A 23,371-nucleotide genomic window follows, 5' to 3' on the forward strand; every position below is an offset into this window, starting at 1 on the left:
TTCTTCTGAATTCTCACCGCTTGCTTCACACGCTACATTTACCTCATCACTGGCCTTTTCAACTTGCTCATCATTTCTTTCCGTTTTCTCATCTGTAGCTTGTTCCGTTTTCTCTTCTATCTCATCTGTGGTCATTTCAGATTGTTCATCACCCCGTTATCAGCAACAGGTATCGCTGGCTGTACATGTGTTCATTGGCAATTTGTTCTCTGGCTGCAAAGTCTTTTGTGGTTGATTCATTTGTTGCTTCGTCTGTTGTAACTTGTTCCTCTGGACTTTGTTCATCAACGCTACCATCTGGAGCTTGTTCAGTTGCTTCTTTATCAAGAATTTGTTCCTCCTCTCTGTGGTACGATTCATTTGGAATATGTCTCTCTCCCTCGGCGTCCTCTTCCTGTTCAATAATCATTTTATCAGAATCAACGTTCCTGCTTTCTGCATTTTGAGCAGCTTCTTCTCCGTTAGATTTTATGTCATTTCCATCGGATTCAGCATCATTGTTATTGTCATGCAAATCTTGCTCGTCATCTTTAAATTCACCATGTGTCTTAATACCATCACCCTGTATATTCATTTCATCACTTTTCCCTACTTCCGCATTCATGCTTTCTCCTTCATTACTTTGCTTCTCAACTGACTGCATTACAGCGTCATCACCTTTTTTTCCGCTCCCAATCTCTGCATCATCATTTTCGTTCACCTGCATATCAGTAAAAACATTTCTTTGGTCTTTAGCATCACCTTCTTCATTCACACCTTTCTCACTATCTGCTTCAGTCTTTTCCTGATCAACATTTTCAACATCACTATGCTTCACATTGCCTTCCACCTGTGAATCCGTCTCGGTGCTCAATGCTGTGTCTCCTTCTGTTCTATAATCTATGTCTGTATTTGTATCTTCTCTGCTGACCCCATCAACTGTTGCATCAGATTCACTGTTTGATGTTTGGCTTCTGGTTCCTTTCTTCCGGGCTTTTCCTGTCAGGTGGGTATGCTTAACTGGTGATACGCAGCAGGTACAACTCTTCTTTGTCCTGTTCCGTGCTCGGAGTGCTGGAGAGGAAAGAAAAAAAAAGAACAGGACCAATTAATACATGTACATAGTTTATCATCTCAACAATTATTGTCATCAGTGCAGTGGTATTTACATTGTATACATGTACACATTTAACCTTGTTCATTTTAAATCACAAAGCAATAATTGTTACCGGTATATGTTTAGATGGTAGACAATCGAGGGGGATATATCAGGTATACTGGGATGTGGCGCCTATTATGGGCATAGGCGTAGATCCCGGGGGGATGGGGGGGGATTTATCCCCCCTAATATTTTCCCAGGGGGGATGGTCCATACAGTCATCCCCCCCCCAATGTTGATTGCCTGATAATGGGTTTCTGACCAAATTAACCCCATATTTGCCCATTTTAGCCCAAAAGTGCACATTTCCGCGTGCATTTATTCTATTTTTACACCATATTTCATCAGTTTAGCTTCAAAATCATTTAAAAAAATTGTGCGCTTCACACGCAATTGTACCATAAACTTACTGTCGCCAAAAGGTGCTGGATTGACTATACAACATGTACTTGAAGAATTTTTTTCCAACTCCACCCCCCCATGTCAAAAAGAAATCTACAGTTACTTTTGTGGCCAAAAATCCCTAAACATGGGACCCAATTTCTCAAGTGAACCCAATGACTTATTTCTTTTAAAATCACTAGACCCCTTTATTTTTTCACATCTTTTATGTTAGTGATGTTTAGGGATCCAAACATCAAAGTATAAACAATTTATTTAACAATTGAAACTGAGACCAAATAAACTACAGTACCCTAAAATTTAGTCTCGGATTTAAGGTTTGAAATTGGGGGTACTCAAAATTCTGCGGTGACAAAGAGAATTGGGAGTTCAAAACCAAACTTTCTTTATACCTACTCTTAACAGTTTTTGCAACACATTAGTATACCAATTTTTCACACAAAAAAACCCAGAAGCATCCTGGGCACTTTTTAAGGGCATTTTTGTCCAATTGCACCCAATTGGGCGCATTGGTCTCCACTGAAAACCCACCCATACATTTAGATACCAAGATCTCTGAAAAGGTATTACATAACTGTGGCACATCCCTGTACAGCTTCAACCTCCACCTCACCTCTAATATGACAAAATACATGTACCACCTAACTACTGTATGTATTTACAACAAATCAATCACATTCCCAGAACTGGTAAACTCATACATGTGTTTTCCACATGTCAATGTATCACTGGTCACTCAGTACAACAGTATGGTCAGCAAGGTCAGCCATAATTTTACTATGTATGGATGTACATGTAACATGTGGGCATTGTTTTAATTTGTAGGCCTATGAAATTGATCTCATTTGTTTCATGTTAGGAAAATATTAAATAAATTAGTCTAGTTGTACATGTAGTTATTACTACAACTAGAGAAGAGATTTTACAGTATTCATTCTAAGTCATTGTGGCTTATTTTTTTACCTGGTTTACCTAATTTTTTTAAGGGTTGTTTTAGATGAATTTACGTATGTTATAAAAGGGTCCCGAGACGTTCTAGTAGCATTTCTAATGTACATTTGTAGAAAATGTATTACAAGTTTACACAGTCCTCCGGCTATTTCACTGTATCGACGTCTATCTGTCACTTCAACATTAACGGTACCCTTTAGCAAACTGAAATACACTGGGTGGGCGCATATTGGGGTATGGGCGCTTATTGGAACGAATACGGTATTTGTTGAGTTTTAGTTGATTATTAAAAAGCTGTGTCATTTTGCAGCATATAAAAAGTGAGAATGTGAGAATTTGATCAGTTCGGTAAGCTAAAAGTATGACTTTTTTATAAGCATGTTGAGCCACATGATGGATGCTGTACTCTTTGTTGTCCTATGACTCATCATGAAGCGTACATCTTGAAATCTGTTGCTATTCATTACTCATGAACAGTGAAGATGTACAATTGACGTCCAGTTTGTGACATTATGCAAGTTGATTATGCGCCTAGCAGAAATTTGATACATTTTTGATATAAAATGTATCAAATGAAAGGATAAGAAAATGGAGAACGCTCATTTGATACACTTATGATACATTTTTGATACAGTATCAAAAATGTATCAAATGGAACATTTTAAAAATGTATCACACACAGGTTTTTGCCGGCAAATATAGGCCTACTCACATATAGTCACCCAAATATTAAAAAGTAGTACATAAAGATCATAAACAGTAACACAAAACTTCTAATGAATCATTTTTGAATTTGCCTCATTTCGGTTAATATGCACCTGGCCAATAAAAACGCATGCCATTAATTTCTTAATATGTTGCTTATAATTACAAAATCTGCCCTTGTTACACTCAAGAAATTATTTTTGTAACTTAATAATTTGTTTTGAGATGAAAAAACTGAACTATAAATCACTTTTTTAGATTTTGCCGGCAAAAACTGTTTTTGCCAAGCGGTAAAACCATGGTTAAAACCGTGGTTTTTTCCACCCTGCGGCAAAAACCTGCAAACCACAAATCACACAAGCCAATTTATCAAATGTGTATCAAATGAGCATTCCAAAATGTATCAAACGAAATGTATCAACAACTTCTCAATAGTGTATCATTCAAATAAGCATTCCAATTCTTATCCTATATTCGGTATCAAAAGTGTATCAAATAGCCTGTTATCAAAAGTGTTTGAAATTGTAAGCCATGTATATTTACACCTGACTGTGAATTATTTTGCGAGTGTACAAAGTATTACACCTGTCCGGGTGTTTGAAAATATATGTTTCGATGGTCTATGATGTAACACATTTTAGCGAATTTATTCAGTTTATATTTAAAATGACGTTCTTGAAGGCAGGTGTGCAGTAACAGAGCATGCATTAACCCTAACCGTACTAAACAACACCAAACCACAGTTCAAACAGCATAGGCACGAACAGGTATCCGATGTGATGCCATTGCATCATCATGCGAACAGTCATATGGTCGCGGAAAGCTTGGCCAGGCAAGCTACAATGTACACCCTTGAGGCAAGGTAGGCCCGTGCATGTGCCTGGCACCTGAGAGGTCGGTGGTTCAAAACCGAACCCGAGAAAAGTTTTCTCTTCTTCTTCTTTCTTTCTTCCTTCCTCCTTTCCTTCCCCCTCGCCAAAAACCAGCGAGGGTGTTAAGTTAAAGGTTTAAATCTGTTTTGTGTGTTGGCGTTTTGTGTGCTGATGCAGTGGCTTTGAATGATTTAATATATGGGGGGGGGGGGGAGGCTGATAAAACCAAATTTTGTTTTAAATGACCATTCCTGTTCTGGAGGAATCAGAAAATTTGGCCAAAAATAGGTCAAAAACAACTTTTCAAGCATCTAATTAGTTTTTGTACTTCACCAGGAATTATTGGGGAGCTAAAGGGTATGCGAGCCACCACACCCAAATTATAGGGGGGGAGGTGGGCCCTGTTAGGCCCTCCCCCAGTTCTAAAGCCTATGCCCCTGGTACACATTTCTCAAGCAGGCTCTTACACATGACTTCCTTTTAATCACTTTACTCACATTTTAAAAAGGGGCATCGTTGAAGGCCAACAAATTTGTGAAATCACTAAGATTAGTAAGAACGTTAAGAAAGGGGTGTAATTTCCTCTGAAAAGTTCGCGAAACGAAGGAGTTACATAGAGTGCGGGGACCAAGATCTATAGGGAGCTTTGTTGTAAACACATTCTGTAAATACGTGTGAATGCTTTTCTTCAGTTCCCAACTGGGAAGAGGGGTCTTGATGCACAATGTATACATGTACCTGTAGGCATACATGTAAATGATTGCAAATAAAACCCACAAAGCCATGATACTTTCTGTATTGTGTTCAGTAGAGAGAATATATGCATGGCCATGGCACAGAGGCCATATGGAAACTACATTATCAGCATGATTTACAATTCACACCCTACTGAGAAATGGTTCTCATTGCAAGCTGTACAAACACTTGGGTCTTGGCAACCAGGCACACTCTGGACAGGGTCTGTGTTGCAACATCTTGAACAGACTGTACATGAAAATACCGTACATGTCCATTGAAAGAGCCAATTAGCACACTAGTAAAAGTACAAGATTTCTTTTTCACATTGGGGAATGGGAGGTTGGTGTAAAATCTGTGCAGCAGAGTCAATGGAGCATTCCGCTCCAACACTGTGTTTTCTAGAACAAATTAATGTATGCTACATGTATCGGTAAAATATGACGTAACATTGAAATGGTATAAATGAATGCAATGCGCACGAAAACTTGCCATAACTCTAAAATTGTCAAATATGAGCATAAAAATTTAATTAGTAATCCATATAATATCATTGTTTACATTGTATTTTACATATGACTGTGGTTCATTTCCCTAACATTTACAATGCTTCTCAAGTCTCAAAATGTAGTTGCAACGCATCTAAAATCCATTCCACTAAAAATTTATTTACGATTAGGCCCTTCACAATTAATTCTTAGTTTCCTGTTTCCCGCCCGCGTCAAAAGCAGAGAATTGCAAAATATTTAATTATTTTATTTTAATTTTGGATTTTCTTTTTAAAATAACTTTTAATAACTTCCATTTGCTACTTTCTGACTTTGATCATATCAACTATAATGATGAATAAACAAAGAACATAACTGTACCATTACTTATGTATAAAATCAAACATAGTTGTAAAATGATTAATGTATGTTCCTAGTCAAAACGGGTTGATGTAGGTTGCGACTACTTGTTTTAAAATAAAGAAAATAATAGATAATTAATAATTAAAAGTCACCTCATCCCTTGTTTTCAACCATGAAACAGGAAACTAAGCATCAATTGTAAAGGGCCTTAGTACCCTTCTTATAGGGGCCCTTCATTACAAATACATGATAGTAAAAAGGAGTTACAAAGGGTTAAAACTACATTTGTAAAAGTTTACAGAGAAATACTCCCCAACTTTCTAATGTACACTTGTTCAAGTGCCCTAATACTCTAGTGCACTCCTTTATGCTATTATTATCACTTAACCCTGCTTTTTGATATCGGAAGTTAAGGGCTGGGGTATGAATGTTTGGACAGTATTTATTTTGGGACATTAGAGCACATCAGACATATCGAATTGCATTCTGAATACGAAGAATGTCATTCTGATATCAGATAATTTTGATTTTTTGAAATTAGCAATTTAATACACATTTTATGGCAAATCATTAAAAATTGATATTTTGATATTTAACAGTACTTGAAGTAAACTTTATAAATCTGATGATTTATACTTAAAGTGTATGTAGGTGGGATGAAAAGCCGACTATCAATTGAAAATTTCGACCTTTCGTATTGAAGATATGGATTTTTTTTCCCAAAACACCAAAAAAAAATAGGTCTTTTTAGGGAAAAAATCCATATCTTCAATATGAAAAGTCAAAATTTTCAATTGACCGTCGGCTTTTCCTCCCTGCTACATACACTTTAAAAATATATATCATTAGATTTATATAATTTACTTCGAGGACTGTTAGATATCAAAAATTTGAAAAATATCACATTTTATGATTTGTCATAAAATTTGTATTATATTGTGATTTTAAAAAATGAAAATTATTTGATATCAGAAAGACATGCTTCGTATTCAGAATGCAATTCGATAGGTCTGAGGTGCTCTCATGTCCCACAAAAAATACTGTCGAAACGCAATAAACGCTCATTTTGGATCCCTTAAAGAAGTCTATACGAAAAAGGAGAGAAGATGAACAAAGAAGTCACTTGGCACCCCCGGGATTTGAACCTTTGACCCCCGGCACCCCCCGCATGCCAACCACACGATCACGGACCGGTAGCTACACGGGTTATCGCTGCAATTCCGTGAGCATATAACACTTAGGGTGCTTGCGTCATCGCAGACCCTGGTATTCACGCATGCGCTTAATTTTTCATCATGGTTTTTTGTGGTATTTTTGGGTGTTAGGGTTAAATTCAAGGGTAAGCAGCTAACCATTTATACTTGTAAATAGAGCAGACATGTACATGTATGCTGGACATTCATTTTCAATGTCTGTGATATTTGTTTTCAAAGCTTTGTTTGCATGGATGGAAAATTTCCATCAACTTTCTGAAACAAAATAAGCACCCCCCCCCCCCCTTGAAATGACCATTCTTAGTGACCAGGTGAGTGAAGTGCAGGTGCATAGCTCAAGTTTTGGGCACAGTGGCAAAGATAGAGAATGGGTTCTTGATTTGTGATAGGGTGGGGATACATGTATGCAGGCAAGATAGAGTTGCATGGACCCCCAAACAAACAAATTTTAAAAAGAGGCGATGCAGAAAATTGTCATTCATTTTGCTAAAAAAAACAAAACAATGAAAAGCAGTCACTATTCTTAGATTTTGGGAACTTATTTTTGAAATGCCCCTTCTCTAAAATGCAGGTAGGCACAACTAAACCAAACTTGGGCTCTTCTTTCACTCAGTTTCCCCCACCCCATCAGATAATCACATGCTTTTGGGGACATTAGCCATTTTCCTGTGGGATTTTCTAAATGTTCAAATCCAACTTTACAAGTGATGGGTATGTGCCTACGAGCGTTCCGAAGTAGGGGCCTATTGGTTTACATTGTTTTAAAAAAAGGAGGGTTTGAGTACAAAATGAAAAAGGGGGTCATTAGGTATAATATCTAGTGAAAAAGGGGGTCATTGGGTATAAAATGTCAAAAAATGGGTCATCGGGTAGAAATATTTTTGGAAAAAAATTGAGCGAAATTCTATTTCTTGTCCCAAATTTGCTGAAATAACAAAATTTGAAAGCATTATTTTGTGGAATTTTGAATTTGGTAATACAATTTTAGAAAAAAAAGGGGGGGGGGGTCATTGGGTAGCCAGACCTACGAAAAAGATGATCAGGGCGTATGAGTGACTTTAAAAAAAAGGGGGTCACCAGGTATATTCGACTTTTAAAATGGGCCCCTCCTCACCCCGGGTCTACAATGTACACCCCCTGGAAGGCTGCTTTAAGGGCTGGGGTATGAGCGACCTTGAAGTACCGGTATCTGGAGAGGGGAAGCAATGAGTTACCCCAAATCACAGCGGCAAGTAGTGACTGGGCCGCCGAGTGCTAATATATATTTATTTTGGAAGGTTCGTGTTTGTTTTAAATTTTGGGGCGTTTTTCCAAAATTTGATATTTTTGGTGATATTTCAAAAAGCGACATGCCAAAGACAACTCTTTGGGCACATAGTTTGTTATTGTTATTGCAGTTCTTTTCCACATACCTACGTTAACATTCGATTGGGTGATTTACTAATATTATATATTTTATGACTGCAATTTGGCGTTTTCAATGCGTTTTACACGTATCATGAAATTAACGCAAATATCTAGTCACGCTGCTTTTAGAATTTTTACCTGATCGTCGGCTTTTGCAGGCAACAGAATGCAGACTGGCTCACGATAGATGTCGTATTCCTCTATGTGGTTCACTCATTGATAAAATGAGTTTGCATTCCTTGTAACAACACACACATTGCCGCCTGGAAACCGGGTCGGGTACTGATTTTGGGACAGCCAATAGACTTCAGCGCCGTATCAAATCTCATAAAAACCACACGACTGACGACTATGTGTTTATGTTTCCCGCACGAAAGCTTGTGTCTACATCTATTACTATACTTCTTTGGAAACGTTGACCTTTGACCATTCTTTGTATAACGCCCTGATATGACCTTGATATGTTAAGCTTGATTGGGTACGTTATAGCATCCATTTCATTGTTAGGACTTGGTCAGTTGATAATACTTGCAGGGATACAATAGTTTAACATGGTGTGTGAGCATGGTGAAAGACTCATTATTGATTAGGCGCGGACATATTAAAGGCACAGGTCCTTTGCGTGTATAGCAGAAAATTATAATAGAATGTGTGAATAGAATGTTTGGAATTTTGCAACTAAAATACTAACTGCATTCTGCATTATGTATTTATTTATTTATTTAGGCCTATGCCTATTTATTTATTTACTGACTTGTTTATTTATTTTATTTATTTGGTATATTAGCTAGTAGGCCTAGTTAGTAATATTCCATGATAGGCCTACGTCGGTTTATTATTGATTGTTGATAACTTGACAACTTGATTGATTGATCGATTGATAGTCATTTCACATTATATTCCTAGTTTATAGGCCAATTTGAATAGCATCGTACATTAGATAAATAGACCTATCAGTATTGATTTATTCTATTCAGCAATATCAAGGATTACTATCAAACTTCTCATAGCTGATTGTCAGTTGGCTCAGTGGTAACGCAGTAGGTTTTACAACACCGAGGTCCCGGGTTCGATTCCCACCTCTGCCTATTTTTTGCAAGGCTGAGAAAAAAATGAAATTTCTGGACTGCAAACTTATTTGGCGCGCGATCTGAGCTGGTCCTTTTCTGGTGGCTGTGTCTGTTACAGGCACACTCCCTCTTCATCCAAACCAGGTTCACGCTCATTACACCTCCCTTAAAAATAATTCATTTCTTGTCCACCTCCCTCCTCATTTTCCAGTGCAATGTGGGTTACTTTTTTTTCCTTTTCAAGAATAAGGTTTTAATGCGTAAATCTCTTAATGTTGATGCAAAAGTTTATTATGGAAATTACACAAATCATTGAATTTTATTGATGCTATAGGGGGTGTTAACTCTCAAAAAGGCCTCCTCGTTTTCCACAAATATATCGAAAAAGGATTTTGTATTGAAAAATATAAAAAATATTACTTTTTAAAAACTTTGGGATGGGAAACAGTTTTAATTTATAAGCAGCCTAGAACATAATGTCCCATTAGGCCTAAAATAAATTGTTTGATTGGTGTAATCTGACCTACCCAAAAATTAGGCCCGACCCCCGACTTTTTAATCTTTTTTTTGCAAAAATAAATAAATAAATAAATAAAAAGGAGGGGAAGGCCTTTATCAAATGCAATTTACAGCTTTAAAACTTGCATTGGTAACTTTTTTCATAAAGAATGTCCCTGAATATACTAAAAAAATGTTTTAAAAAAATCCCTACCTAAATTTTTTTTTTTACGACTTACTTGATATATTAGAATAAAATTAAACACAAAATCAAAACATTAACTTTACTAACTTTAAATTTGCTCCCCGATAGCTTCATATTTGAGGCTCTAAATCTAGTAGAAATTGATGAAGCATGACACCGTAACGGGCTGTGCAGTAATTATGAGCCAGGGCTGGCAAAAACCTTTGGCGAGCCAAAGGGGGGCAAGCAATTTTTGGCAAGCCAAGAGTGGGGAAAGCAATTTTTGGCATATATTCATGGGGCACCTTTTAAATAAAATGCTCTAAAAAGGCTTGAAACGATTTAACAGTATATACGGAAACGCTAAATACAAATTTTCCTGATCGCAAAGGGTAAAGATTTTTTGGCAGGCCGAGGGGTGGGGGTGGTGGCAAGCGATTTTTAGCAGGCAGAGTGGGGGCCAGGGCTCATAATTTACATGTACCGTATTTCGTCAAATAGTCGCCCCCCTCAAATAAATGCCCCCACCACTTTTTTCAACCAAGATGTTTCAAAATGCCGATATTTCCATGCTATCTTGTGTAGTAAGCTTACCAAGTTGCGCATATGGTCCATAATTAATAGCATCAATAATTGGCGAAAATCTGGATCAGAAACCGGAAGTGAGCCATAAGTCAGTGTTTCTAGTTCATAGTTCGTCATTTTAGCGTGTGTTTTAGTTTACCTAATGATTTTTTACGGAATTATCGTTCTAAAATAAACGCCCCCCCCTTGGGAAAATGTAACGCTTCGAAGGCATTTATTTGACTTAAATACGGTATACATGTACATGTATTGCACATCAGCCCTAAAACTTCTCAAAAGCAATGGAAGTTCGGAAGTGACAGTGCCAGTAAATCATCTGTGCTAGAAATCGCTTGCCCTGTGCTAGAAATCGCTTGCCCCCCCCCTTTTGGATTCATCGAAGTAATCATCGGAACATTTTAACAAGCGTCGTAAAAAATGACGCTTTGCCAACTTTAGTTTAATTGAAAAACAATAGCAAAGGAATTGTGTGCAAAATCAAAGCTAGCGTTCTCGAGTAACACAATCTAAATCTGAGGCTGTACAATTGTTTGCCGGGATTGTTTGTAACAAGGGTTAACTTCTTATAAAACAATAATATTAATATTAGTATGCCTACATCATCAATAACATTATAATTTGAAAAATAGGTGATCATATTCATTCAAGTCTTGAAAATTTATGCACTTTGATATCCCACTGCTGACACCAAAACCCCAAAATCACATCTTAACAAGATCCTGGTAAAAAAGTTTTGTTATCAGTACTTACTTTGACATTCGATCGTGCAAGTGTTTAATAGTAAACATAATATTTGTTATGATTGTGAAATCTCACTTGCTCAAAACCAGATCATGTATACCATTCTACCACCACGTGCGGATTTAGACTGTAAAGCTATTGCTGTACAACAACCCCTTGTACTTTTTTATAGTACAATAAAATACTTACGGTCAGGATTTATGACCTTGGCTTTATACCAGCCTTTCTTGTACATCACTTGCACTGTCATCCCAGTCGTCAATTCGCCCCGATTTCGGATTCTTCCTCGTCTTACATGTTCCTCTACACCGATCCATTTTGATGGCTGTTGCCACGCGATTGTAACTATCGGTACGGTAGACATGATGATGTTACTTTAGCGCGAAACTGTTGTGACAAAGATGTCTAAATCTGAGAGGCATTGCTTCTTGTGTGTGATCGTTCGAACGCTGCCTGATTAGTCATGCGTGTGTCATGGAGGCAGCGAGCGTTCCTTTTCAGAATGTGCATGCATACACGGCTCATAACTCAAGCACGTACAGTGAATAACCACAGCGTGTGGGTGACTTACTTGTTCACTATGTTAATGCATAAACCCTACCACTACATATCAATAGCAGCTGTCAAAGTAAAGTGTGCGACAGGTTGACATAAACAAGTTGCCAGATTGTACTCCAGCTAAATGCACCCACTTGCTTTTACTCCCAATTCTCAAAGGAGACCTGAGAAGATGAGGTGATAAATCATCAACCAGGAGACAAACTTTTTTTGAGGCCCCATCGTACTTGTAAGTTGTAGTACTACTCAAAATATTATGGAGGGGGGGGGGGGGGCCATGCAAATAAATTCACAAAAAAAAAGGGGTGATCATATTAAAAATTAAATATTGGCCAAAATGCAAGTTTCTCATTCAGGGACCGTTCACAAACACTTGTGCCGGGGGGCCAGATGCAGTGGCGTGCACATGCCCCCCGCCCCCCAATGGATTTGAAATTTTTTTAAATCCCATAGGAAAATTGCCGAAAAACTGTTTGTGCCCCCCCAATCAGACCCGGCCCCGGTTCTGACCTTAAGTTATTTTCAGTCCCCCTCCCCCCCCCCTTTGGCCATAAAAATGAACATCAACACCATAGAAAATAGTGTAGGGCCTACTGTAAACTATTAATGATTAGCCAGGCGATGTCGATGTGTGGCGTTTAATTTTAAACCAGCCATGGGCTGCTGCATGGCGGGTGGTAAAAGCTGGTTAATTCGTTATGGCAATCCAAAATGAGAGGGGGATTTTTTTTTCAGATTAAAAGGGGGCTAGATTTTTGGCACTTTATAATGCTCTAAAAGGCAATCAAACCACTGAGATATCATCAGTACCAGGGGTAGCGTTTTAAGGGGTCTGGAGTCCCGGACTCCTTGATTTGGCAGGTCCCTGTGATTTGGACCCCTTAATTTTATGCGTCTGTGTAGAATTAGATGCCTGGACCCCTTTATTTGTCAATTTGGACCCCTGGACTCGGTAGGTCACCGCTAACCCTAATCAGTACAGCACAAATCGGCCCGGGTTCTAGGTCTCCCTACGCTCGCATATCAGGCAGTTGCATATAGCCAAAGGGGGAGGCAGGGGTATTAAGGGGGAAGTTGCACCCCCTCGTAGGATGATTAATGCGGCTCGCCAAAAATTTCTCCCCCCCCCCCCCCATTTTACCCTCCCCACGGCTCATAATTATTGCACAGCCCCTAATATAAAAATGACAATATTATGCTTCCCCCCTCCCCTTAATACCTGGGCCCCAGGTGTTACAAATGGTGCGACAAAAAATGCTGAACCTTGTCTCGGCCTGCAAAATTTGCCTTACCCTCTCAGGCTGCCAAAATTGATTCCACCCCCCCCTTTCACCCAACCCCTGTTTGAGTGTTTGGCATGGCTTGTCAAAAAAATTCTTTCAAGCTGCCAAAACTGTTTCCCCTCCCCCCTTGCTTGCCCCAACCCTTTTTGGCTTGTCAAAAAAGTCTCCCCCAATAGTTCCCTCCCTGGGACTCAAAATAATTTTGCAAATATTAAACAGCCCCTAATTTATTTTGGGATACATCGAAGCAGACTACATGCGCCAGTATTGTGCGTAAAATGCTCGATCTGGCAATACCATGTTGTAACCCACATGGCCGTTCCGAGTCTGGCCGCAGGAGGTTGAATTCATTATCGGTAATTTTGCTAGTCTACGGTGGTTATCATGGTTATCAGTACCATCAACATACTCACTGCATGTTTTTTAAATAAACGCTAGAGCTGTAAAACGTGGGGGACGCATTCACCCGAGAATTGCACACAAAGCACTATGCACCAAAACATTTATAACAAGCAATGCACTGCACAAAGACAGGTGTATATGAATTAGGAAGTTGGTAATTGTTTGCACGATCAATAAGTACATTAGAGGTCACCTATTGTTGACAGAATAGTCTAATAGTGTGTGACCATCAAACCATAGACCAAGGTTGATGCAAAAACTTTTGGTATGGTGGTGATTGGTGAGATTTTATTTATTAAAATTATTTGGTGTCTGGGTGACATGACATTTATGCCAAGGTGAAAGGCTATGCTCAGTTTGGGGTCTGGGGTGATGGTGGTAGAATTCATTTAATATTATGCAGGCATGAGAATGTTCAGGCTTTTGCATGAATTCAGGTTATTTTATTGTCCAAATTCTGTATATTTTTTTCAGCTTGTTTTGGGCCATTAAAAGGGCATTTCGTGATCCACAGCGTCATCCCCCACTTTTCTCCAAAAAGTTGAGATTTTTATATCACTGGAAACCTCTGGCTACATAATGTTTATGTACAAAAAATTTCTTGCAGATTAATTCGTTTAGCAAAGATAGCAGTGTAGCGGTAATACACAAAATCATGCATAACTCTCAAACGCAAAATCAACTGAAATTTTGGGAATAAGCTTTTTTTCGTGGATATCTACTGGCAAATGTCATAAAAAGAGGATGCTAGAATAACGAAATACTCCTTTAAAGGAGGATTTCGTGAACCTAGCATCAGAACTTGAAATGCAAATGATGGCGAGAAATTTTAATTAACAATTAAAAGGGTCCAGGGTACATGCAGCCCATGCAGACCCCGGAGTCCTGACTGCGAAGGCCCTATATCCAGGGTCTGCCCCAAATGCCCTCTCAGTCTCTGGTTATGCTGCAGCCTGCAGTTTTATAGTAGGGCTAATTGTTATTCCATTCTAGGATGTATGATTTGCTAAATTAAACATGTTAAAGAACTGACTGTAAATTTTGCATAAAAAAAATCAGGTATAAATGAAAATCTCATCTGAAAAGGGGTGAAATCTGTTACTTCCAAACTATTTCAGTGCATTTTTACTCATCTGAAAAGGGGTGAAATCTGTTACTTCCAAACTATTTCAGTGCATTTTTACTCATCTGAAAAGGGGTGAAATCTGTTACTTCCAAACTATGATGCAAAGCAAATGATGGCGAGAAATTTTAATTAACAATTAAAAGGGTCCAGGGTACATGCAGCCCATGCAGACCCCGGAGTCCTGACTGCGAAGGCCCTATATCCAGGGTCTGCCCCAAATGCCCTCTCAGTCTCTGGTTATGCTGCAGCCTGCAGTTTTATAGTAGGGCTAATTGTTATTCCATTCTAGGATGTATGATTTGCTAAATTAAACATGTTAAAGAACTGACTGTAAATTTTGCATCAAAAAAATCAGGTATAAATGAAAATCTCATCTGAAAAGGGGTGAAATCTGTTACTTCCAAACTATTTCAGTGCATTTTTACTCATCTGAAAAGGGGTGAAATCTGTTACTTCCAAACTATTTCAGTGCATTTTTACTCATCTGAAAAGGGGTGAAATCTGTTACTTCCAAACTATTTCAGCGCATTTTTACTAGTTTGAGCTGCCCCAAATGCCCCCTCTCTGTATGCTGCAGCCGGCAGTTTTATAGTAGGGCTATTGTTATTCCATTCTAGGATGTATGATTTGCTTCTCCATAATAAAGAACTGACTGTAAATTTTGTATCAAAAAAATCAGGTATAAATGAATTAATTAAAAAAATCTCTCCTGAAAAGGGGTGACTTCTGTTACTTCCAAACTATTTCAGCGCATTTTTACTAGTTTTGAGATTCAAAGAAGGTTCCCTAAAGAAAATGTGGCTGGAACTTGCAAGTCAAACTTATTAGATGAGGACAAGTTTGGACTTGACTGTTTCCCCTCCTCCTCAGCCTTGTCTGGAGAAGAATGATGTTTATACTATGATATTAAATACTGATTGACTGATTCCGAGTGTCAAGTTCTACTGATTTGTCAAGTTTATTTAAAACTGTCTTAGTGCTCCTAATGATTTCTATCTGTTCTGTTTTCTTTGTGCAATAGCTATTTGAGGGACACAACAATTTTATAAAACATTTTTCAAAAGTTCATGTGTGTAAAGTAAGGGTGGAAATGTGCAAAATGACTGACCTATTTCAGCCTGTCTGTGTACATTGTATGCGTGTATAAATAAAATTGCCAATATGAAGATGCTCATTTGAAAATCCCTCCTTGAAAATTTACAATTATCAATGTGAAGTTGGTGCAATGATGATAAATAACTGTTATTTTCTTCTTTTTTTTCTTCATATTTTTGCTACAGTTCACCTCAGTTTCAGCAGCCCGTATATATTGACATAGACAACTATCCTGAATGGTTTGCAACTCTTCTGGCTAACAGTACACACCCTGAGCCAGACAGTATCTCTACTGCACCAGGTACAGTTCTTGCCCTTCGTCCTGCCAAACACTACTTTTCTCTCTACCATCCATTATACAGTATCTCGTCATCAAATAGTCCAAATCAATTAGATGCTGGTTTTATTGGACTGGATAGCTCTAGTGATGAGAGTGATGGTGAAATAAATGAGGTGCGGAGAGTGGATCCATTAAATGGGTTACGAATGTGGCTGGATAGGCTAGTCGATGGAAGTTTGAAAAGATTAAGCGTGGCTAACTGGCCATACCTATAGCATACAGGAACTTCAACATGGGAGAGATTACTCAAATATTGTCTATAGATCAAGGCTTTGATGTCCTTTTACTCGTGTCCACTTGCCTTTATTAATTGTGGATCCTGCAAATTTGAATTTAATGTAAAGTTATCATTTCTTGTGAAAGGTATAAGATAAATTTGTTAAAAATACCTTTTCAAGCTGCGGAATTTACAGGTCCAATATTAAAAGCAAACTATTCAGAATTTTCATGATACCTATATAAATTATCAACATTATCAACCAATTTGTGAAAATGTAAATGTTTCACATTGTGTGATGCGATTTCTTCCTACAGGATTTTGTCTAATAAGACATTAGTACTGTAAACGTTCGCCTAATGGCGCACCTGGGCTCCTTTGCATTGGGGTAAATTTCATGTGCAAATAGAGAGCTCCCTCCTCTGAAATCCCAACAAGAAATAAGGTTCTGTGCCCTTATTTGATGGTAGGGATTTTACAGGAGGGCACTTTTAGGTTGTGCCTAAAATTCCACTTGTGTCAAGGGAGCACATGACGCCATTAGGCGAACGTTTACGGTATATCGGGGGGAATATAACTGGAAAGTTATTCATTCCATTTCTCAAATATGTTGCCTGTTAAAGCCTTGCTTTTTAGTCAATCTTTTAGAAATCAACCCCAAGATATAAATGATGCATAGAAAATAATTTATAGCATTAAATGCAATGTATGGTACGTTTATACTCAATAACTTAATGTGGTTGGCAATCCACATTCACATAAAAATAAATATATCCATTGGACAATTTCAACATACCCTGACATTTTGAAATTTATGGTTGTCCTACTTCCCCTACTAGTAGGGATGCCCACTCTCAATACAGTTTCCACTAGAACGATTTTTCATTTACTGTGTGCGTGCACTCACACACGTATTGTCTATGGAGAAACTGATCGATACAAGAAATCCCAGGCCTGTTAAATGGCGTACATACTTGTTTTGATCCAAATGTAGGCCTATATCAGGGTGTTTCAAGAAATTCCTGATTCCACCAGAAAACATTAACCAAACTTTTTCCTGTTTGGTCAGTAAATAGAGAGGACCTTCCTGCATGAAGAGATCAACTTTTTTAATGAAAAATTTAATGAGATGAGAACTACAACAGGTTGAAGTGACACCATTCCGTGCATCATGTGTTCAAACGCAATTATCTCCGAATTTGGAGTGAATCAGACAAGCAAACTTACATACTCATAAAATTTAACTATTTATGAAGACAAAATGTGTAGGATGTTAAGAAATTTAAGAATGTTTAAGCCTACATGCCCATCTCAAATCATGCACTTCCCGTGCACTTCTCACTACCATGTCCATTTCATAGGGAGTATAAAAACCGGGGACCATCATGGCTTCTATGCACACACAGTGTATTGCTCAATGTAGTAAAGATAACCTATGAGTTGGAGCAAATTTCTCAAAATTGGTAGTGATTAATGTTACCAAACTTATGCCATGATGAAATATAATAATTTTTGAAGATAAAATGTGCTGACCTTAAAAGATTGAACAATGTTTAAGACTACCGCTTTTCATTTGAAATAATGCACTTATTGTTCATCTCCTCTATGGAGATATTTTCCATAAGCGACCATCTATGATCATGCTTGAGGTTTCACCAAACAAACCATGGGTTTTGAGGTCTTATATTTTTTGTTGTATGTCAACAAAATCGATTACATTTTCAGGATGATCTTATTTTCATGTTGTTATAAGCAAATATAATGTTCCAGATAAGATAGTTAATAAATACATTAAGAAAAAGTACCTTAAAGTTGCACTTTCTGTTAGTATTCCTTTTGGACTTTAACTTTTAACATGTTCTAGCAGCCCTATATAAAACCGTGACACTCGAAAGGCCATATCTCTGGAATGAAACGTCCGATTAAGATTATTTAAACGCCAAAATGTTTCTTTCATCAATTCCCATCCAATAAGTTAGGTCTGAATCAATTTAAAAATACTTCAATTTTTAGTGGACATGCCTACTACAGGGTTCAAAAGAAATAACTCCCCCCCTAAAATTACAAAACATTTCTTTGCATAACTTGACATACATTTGGTTGATTTGAAATATTTAAAAACCTATGAATAGAGGAATCTTTTTGCTACCCTCCCAATTTTCTTCTTTTTGAAAATCATTTTTTGTTGGTCAAAAATTATCACATTTCCCAAAAATGATGCTTTCAGAAAAAGTTGCACTTTACCACATTATGTACAAAACGTTCTCGATAATAATGTTAAGGTTGATTTAATTCTTGTTTTTTCCTTCACCTTTCTGTCTCTGATCCTTCAGGCATCCATGCAACCATCATTCAGTGCAAAACAAAGATTTGTTGAACATAATTTTCAGCGTAAATGAGATTTTCTTTGATGTTTTTAATCAGCAGTTGCTTCAAAATGATAAAATCACTAGGGTGGAGAAATGAGCTCTCCACGCATAAATTTGACCAAAAGGGTGAACATTTACCTGTAGTGGGTCAGTTGAAGCATCTTGCATTTTGATTTAAAATGATGGTTTTCTTGGATAAAAATGTAACACTCATGATGTGGCCACTAGAGGTTGGCTGCATGCAGTTGGATGCTGACTTCCAACCTCCAATCTTTGTTGGCCATTTCTTTGTCATGTACGCATTTTCTTTGTCATGTACGCATTAATTCAAGAGAGCCGTTGCTATAGATCTTTGCAACTGTTTCAGTCTACCATTTGCAAGTAAATTTTTTATCTATTCTAGCCAACAAAAGAAATAAGCATCACACTACAAACCTTATTTCAACTCCTATAGTGATTTTACCATTTTTGAAACAGCGACTAAAAACCCCATTCATGTCAAAATTGATGTCAATGAATCATTGTTTTATACTGAAAGGTGATTGCATGGGTGACTGAGTAATCGGATACATAAAATTTAAGAAAATTAGGTCAATCAAAACATTGATCACGTTGATATCGAGAAGGTTTTTGTACATTACATGTATAGGATGTTAAAAAGTGCAACTTTTTCTGAAAGCATCATTTTTGGGAAATGTGATAATTTTTGACCAACAAAAAATGATTTTCAAAAAGAAGAAAATTGGGAGGGTAGCAAAAAGATTCTTCTATTCACAGGTTTTTAAATTTGTCAAATCAACCAAATGTATGTCAAGTTATGCAAAGAAATGTTTTGTAATTTTAGGGGGAGTTATTTCTTTTGAACCCTGTACTAGGCCTACACATGATATTCATATATTATCATCGTAATATTAAATGTAGACATATATTGAATACGCATTCACATACCCCCACTCATACAGACACCCGGTACAGACAAGTAAATGAGGACCTCATTATGGATCTAACTTAATCCCATCTACATGTAACCGAAGACACACACATCCAATTTCAATCACTATACTGTGGACCTAATCCGAAACACATGATCCATACTATTCAACTGCGTCCCTACCTATACCCCTCAAGCGTGGACCTGCAGCATACTAATATTTACTTTTATTTATTTTGTGTCCACGATCGTTTTGTGCACTTCCTGTGTGTATCCTCATTTGTATGTGCACCCCAACGCACATGCAGCCCCCCCCCCCTACACGCACCCCTACACATTCCTATCAAATGTGGACATTAGATAAACCCCATACACTAATGGCGTAACTTTCACTATCTGACCGGGGACACACCTGCTCAAACTCATGGTCAAACTACCATGAACCGGGTACTTTTCAAATAGCCACCTGGGTACATACTTATATAATATAATATAGCATCAAATGCATTTTTAGGCTATCAGTAATCTACAATTCAAACCCGAATTAAAAAGACTAGTTTGCATTCGACGTCAGGGCAAAGTCGCGATGTAATTGGTTGCTGACCTGACAGTACGGCATTTTTAGTCTAGTTGACAGGACGTCATACGCAAACTAGTCTTTTTAATTCAGTCTTCAATTATAGGTGTAAAAGAGCAAGTATGCTTCCCCCATTACAGGTTTGTCCTCGTTTGATAGATAAGAATCTGGTGTGTCCCCACTTGGTACCGTAAACAAATGTACACATTCAAATACATGTACATGCACACAGCACTTAGATAAAACAACAGAAAAAAAAACATTGTTTCATGAATCATAATATTGCAATTTGAGATTGTGAGAGATACTTTTGAATTTTTATGTGATGGTCATTGTTGCCATGACCCATGTGACAGCCAAACATAAACCAATGTCCATTTCCTTAACCCCTACAATAACATACAGCAGCAACCTAAGAGATTTTGTGAAGCTATGTTAAACATACAAGCCCTAAGGTTTTATATCAGAAATTATATCAAGTTTGATGTTGTGCATACTGAGCCCTATTTGAAAAGTTAAACCCACTCCTTATTTCATGCTTGATTCTTATGTCTTTTGCATAGTTGTATTTATAATTTATGTGCTTTTAGTAGATACAGTATGTTTCCTTGGTAACCAGGCAAAATACAAATGTTATAAAACAGTCAAAAAATATATAAATTTAAGGTTGTTTTAAGTTGACACAGAATTATGTTATTATAATTCAACTTTATAAACATTTTCATCCAATTTCTTATGGCAAAATCAAGGCAAAGCCATTCCAGAGTCCAGATACATTTGTAAACTTGATAGAGTGTATAATTTTTGTAAACTGAATCTTGCCACCTTTTTTTTGTTTGTATTTTGTTCCTAGTTAGGGGTGGTGCAATAATTATGTGTACCCCGGGTGAATTCTCAAAATGGTCTGCCAAAAATCGCTGCCCCCCCTTTGGCCGTGCCAAAAACCTTTGCCCCCCTTCGACGTGCAAAAACCTTTGCCCCCCTTTGACGTGCCAAAAATCTTTGCCCCCCCTTACACATGCAAGATTTTGGGGAACCCGAATTTAAAACCTTAAATTGTCTTAACATATAATGCGAGCGCGAGAGCAGGAAATTTTGCATATTTGAACGTGTTCAGAACGCTTTCCTCACGCCTTTTAGGGCGTAATATAGAAACGGTGCCCAAAATATCTGTGCAAAATTGCTTGCCCCCCTTTTCGACCTGCCAAAAATCGCTTGACCCCCTTGCGACCTGCCAAAAATGCTTGCCCCCCTTTTGGCCTGCCAAAAATCTTTGCCCCCCCTATAATTCACCCCGGGGTACACATAATTATTGCACCACCCTTAAGCATTACATAGGTGCACATGTAAAATGGTACTCAATAATATGGAAAACTGGAAATATTCATGATTAAATAAGTTTGGTGCCCAGTGCCACTGCAGCAGGGGTAGCACTAGGTTTTAAAACCAGGGGTTCTCAGAACCCCTGAACCCCCTGAAAGTGTTAAAAATATGCGCTCAAATCCTAAAATGAGGGGTTCTCTAATCTGTTAAGTATTGAATGTACCATTTTATATGTATCAGTATCAGATTTTGTGATTTTGGCTATAATGATGTGTTACCGGTACCATTGGTATAATAGTTGTTTAGCCCAGCAAAAACGTGATCTCGCTTTTCACGGCACGATTCTCGCCTGTAACCAACTATCTCGCTTTTTAAGAAAGTTCCCGAGCAGTTTACTTACTATAAAAGTGTTGCTTTATGCCATAAAAGTTCGCCGAATTCCACAAAATGCAGTTCAACTTCGGCAAAGTGCAGAATTCAACACCATTGGCACCACATGGAAGCAATGCTTTACTCAATAAAAAATGACATTTCATTGCAAATGAGTTCAAGTTTAGGCCAAATATTATGATATTTATTGGATTACTGGAGTATTATGACTATAAAACATAATTAAAGGGCAAATTTTTGTCATTTTTTTCTTCTACGGCCGATCATTGTGTCGTATTTCACTGATGGCATATCTCTACACACCACCCACAAAGCATTTCTTTCCGATCCCTAGAATTAGAAATTACCAACTCACGTACGTGTGTCATCATTCAGTACTGCAATAATTCATCAGCAGTGATTCTAGACAATATCGCAATCTGTGTAATTATGCCGGTGGTGTGTATTTTATTTCTATTTTTAAATTATGTTACAATGCTACGGCGACTTCAATTCAACATTTATGTTACATTGCATTTTATGTTACATAATTTCTGGACGGGCCGTAAATATTGGAGATCGAAGCTTTTATTTTTCTTTCACATGTTTTCATTTTTCTGCGCGCATGAAAACCCCTGAACTGATATGCAAAAATGAATATATGCGCCCAAACTTAAAAATATGCGCGTGGCGCGCAAGAACGCAACTTAGCGCGACCCCTGCACTGCAGTATGCAATCTAAATGATGCAATAAATGTATTGATATGAACAATTTGAAAATGTAAGCTAATGTAACATGTAACCATCACACTGAGTGGTGAATTTGGAATGAAATTGATGTAATAAGGGGATGGAGAACAGCATTAATACAGAGCAAGGACAAATTTCTCATAACAATATCCCAAGTTATATCTTGAGGTTTGTATACATGGTATGATGTATCACTCCCCATGTATTGCAGGCTGCTTTGCCGTTGCATGGAACTTGTTATATACTCCATACATATGACCAAGACCACATCATATAAACAGAGGGTTTTTTGCTTTTTTTTTTATCAGAAGGGAAAGAAGATATAAAAAAGGAGGGAAGATGAACGAATAAGTCACTTGGTAACCCCAGGGATTTGACCTTTAGACCCCTTGCGTGCCAAGCAGACCATCACAGGGGTTCGCTGACCCGGCCAGCAATCCTGTGGGTAGATGTATATGACTTATAGGGTTCCTGTTAAAGATATATCTTGGAATATTGTTATGAGAGATTGGCCCCAGGCCTGTACATGTGTATCTACAAGTAGAAACAATAAATCAATGGTAACCAATAAGTCTAATACGATAAATTAATATAAATAACAACTTTCTACTTCATCAACATGTCAGTTAAAGTAAGTGTAGACATGTTTTCTTCATGTGTAGTTATGATTTATCTTCT

The 23,371-nt window shown here is 37.6% G+C and overlaps 2 protein-coding genes across 3 annotated transcripts in view; one reads left to right on the forward strand and one right to left on the reverse strand.

Annotated features, from left to right (window-relative positions):
- Positions 1–17,207, forward strand: part of LOC140146979 (dnaJ homolog subfamily C member 16-like) — a 63,542-nt gene extending 46,335 nt beyond the window's left edge. For both annotated transcript variants that reach the window (XM_072168786.1, XM_072168787.1), the window contains one exon: positions 16,003–17,207. In XM_072168786.1, the coding sequence (XP_072024887.1) occupies positions 16,003–16,372 (370 nt within the window). In that variant the 3' untranslated portion in view covers positions 16,373–17,207. The remainder of the gene's footprint in view (positions 1–16,002) is intronic.
- LOC140168148 (uncharacterized) lies at positions 149–11,933 on the reverse strand. The gene is made up of 2 exons (XM_072191466.1): positions 11,543–11,933; positions 149–1,053 (listed from the first exon to the last, which is right to left on the reverse strand). The coding sequence occupies exons 1-2, from the start codon at positions 11,715–11,717 to the stop codon at positions 149–151; spliced, it is 1,080 nt and encodes a 359-aa protein (XP_072047567.1). The 5' UTR covers positions 11,718–11,933.
- Positions 17,208–23,371: the final 6,164 nt, after the last annotated feature.

Source organism: Amphiura filiformis, chromosome 1 (assembly GCF_039555335.1).
Source record: "Amphiura filiformis chromosome 1, Afil_fr2py, whole genome shotgun sequence".
Lineage (NCBI taxonomy): Eukaryota > Metazoa > Echinodermata > Ophiuroidea > Amphilepidida > Amphiuridae > Amphiura > Amphiura filiformis.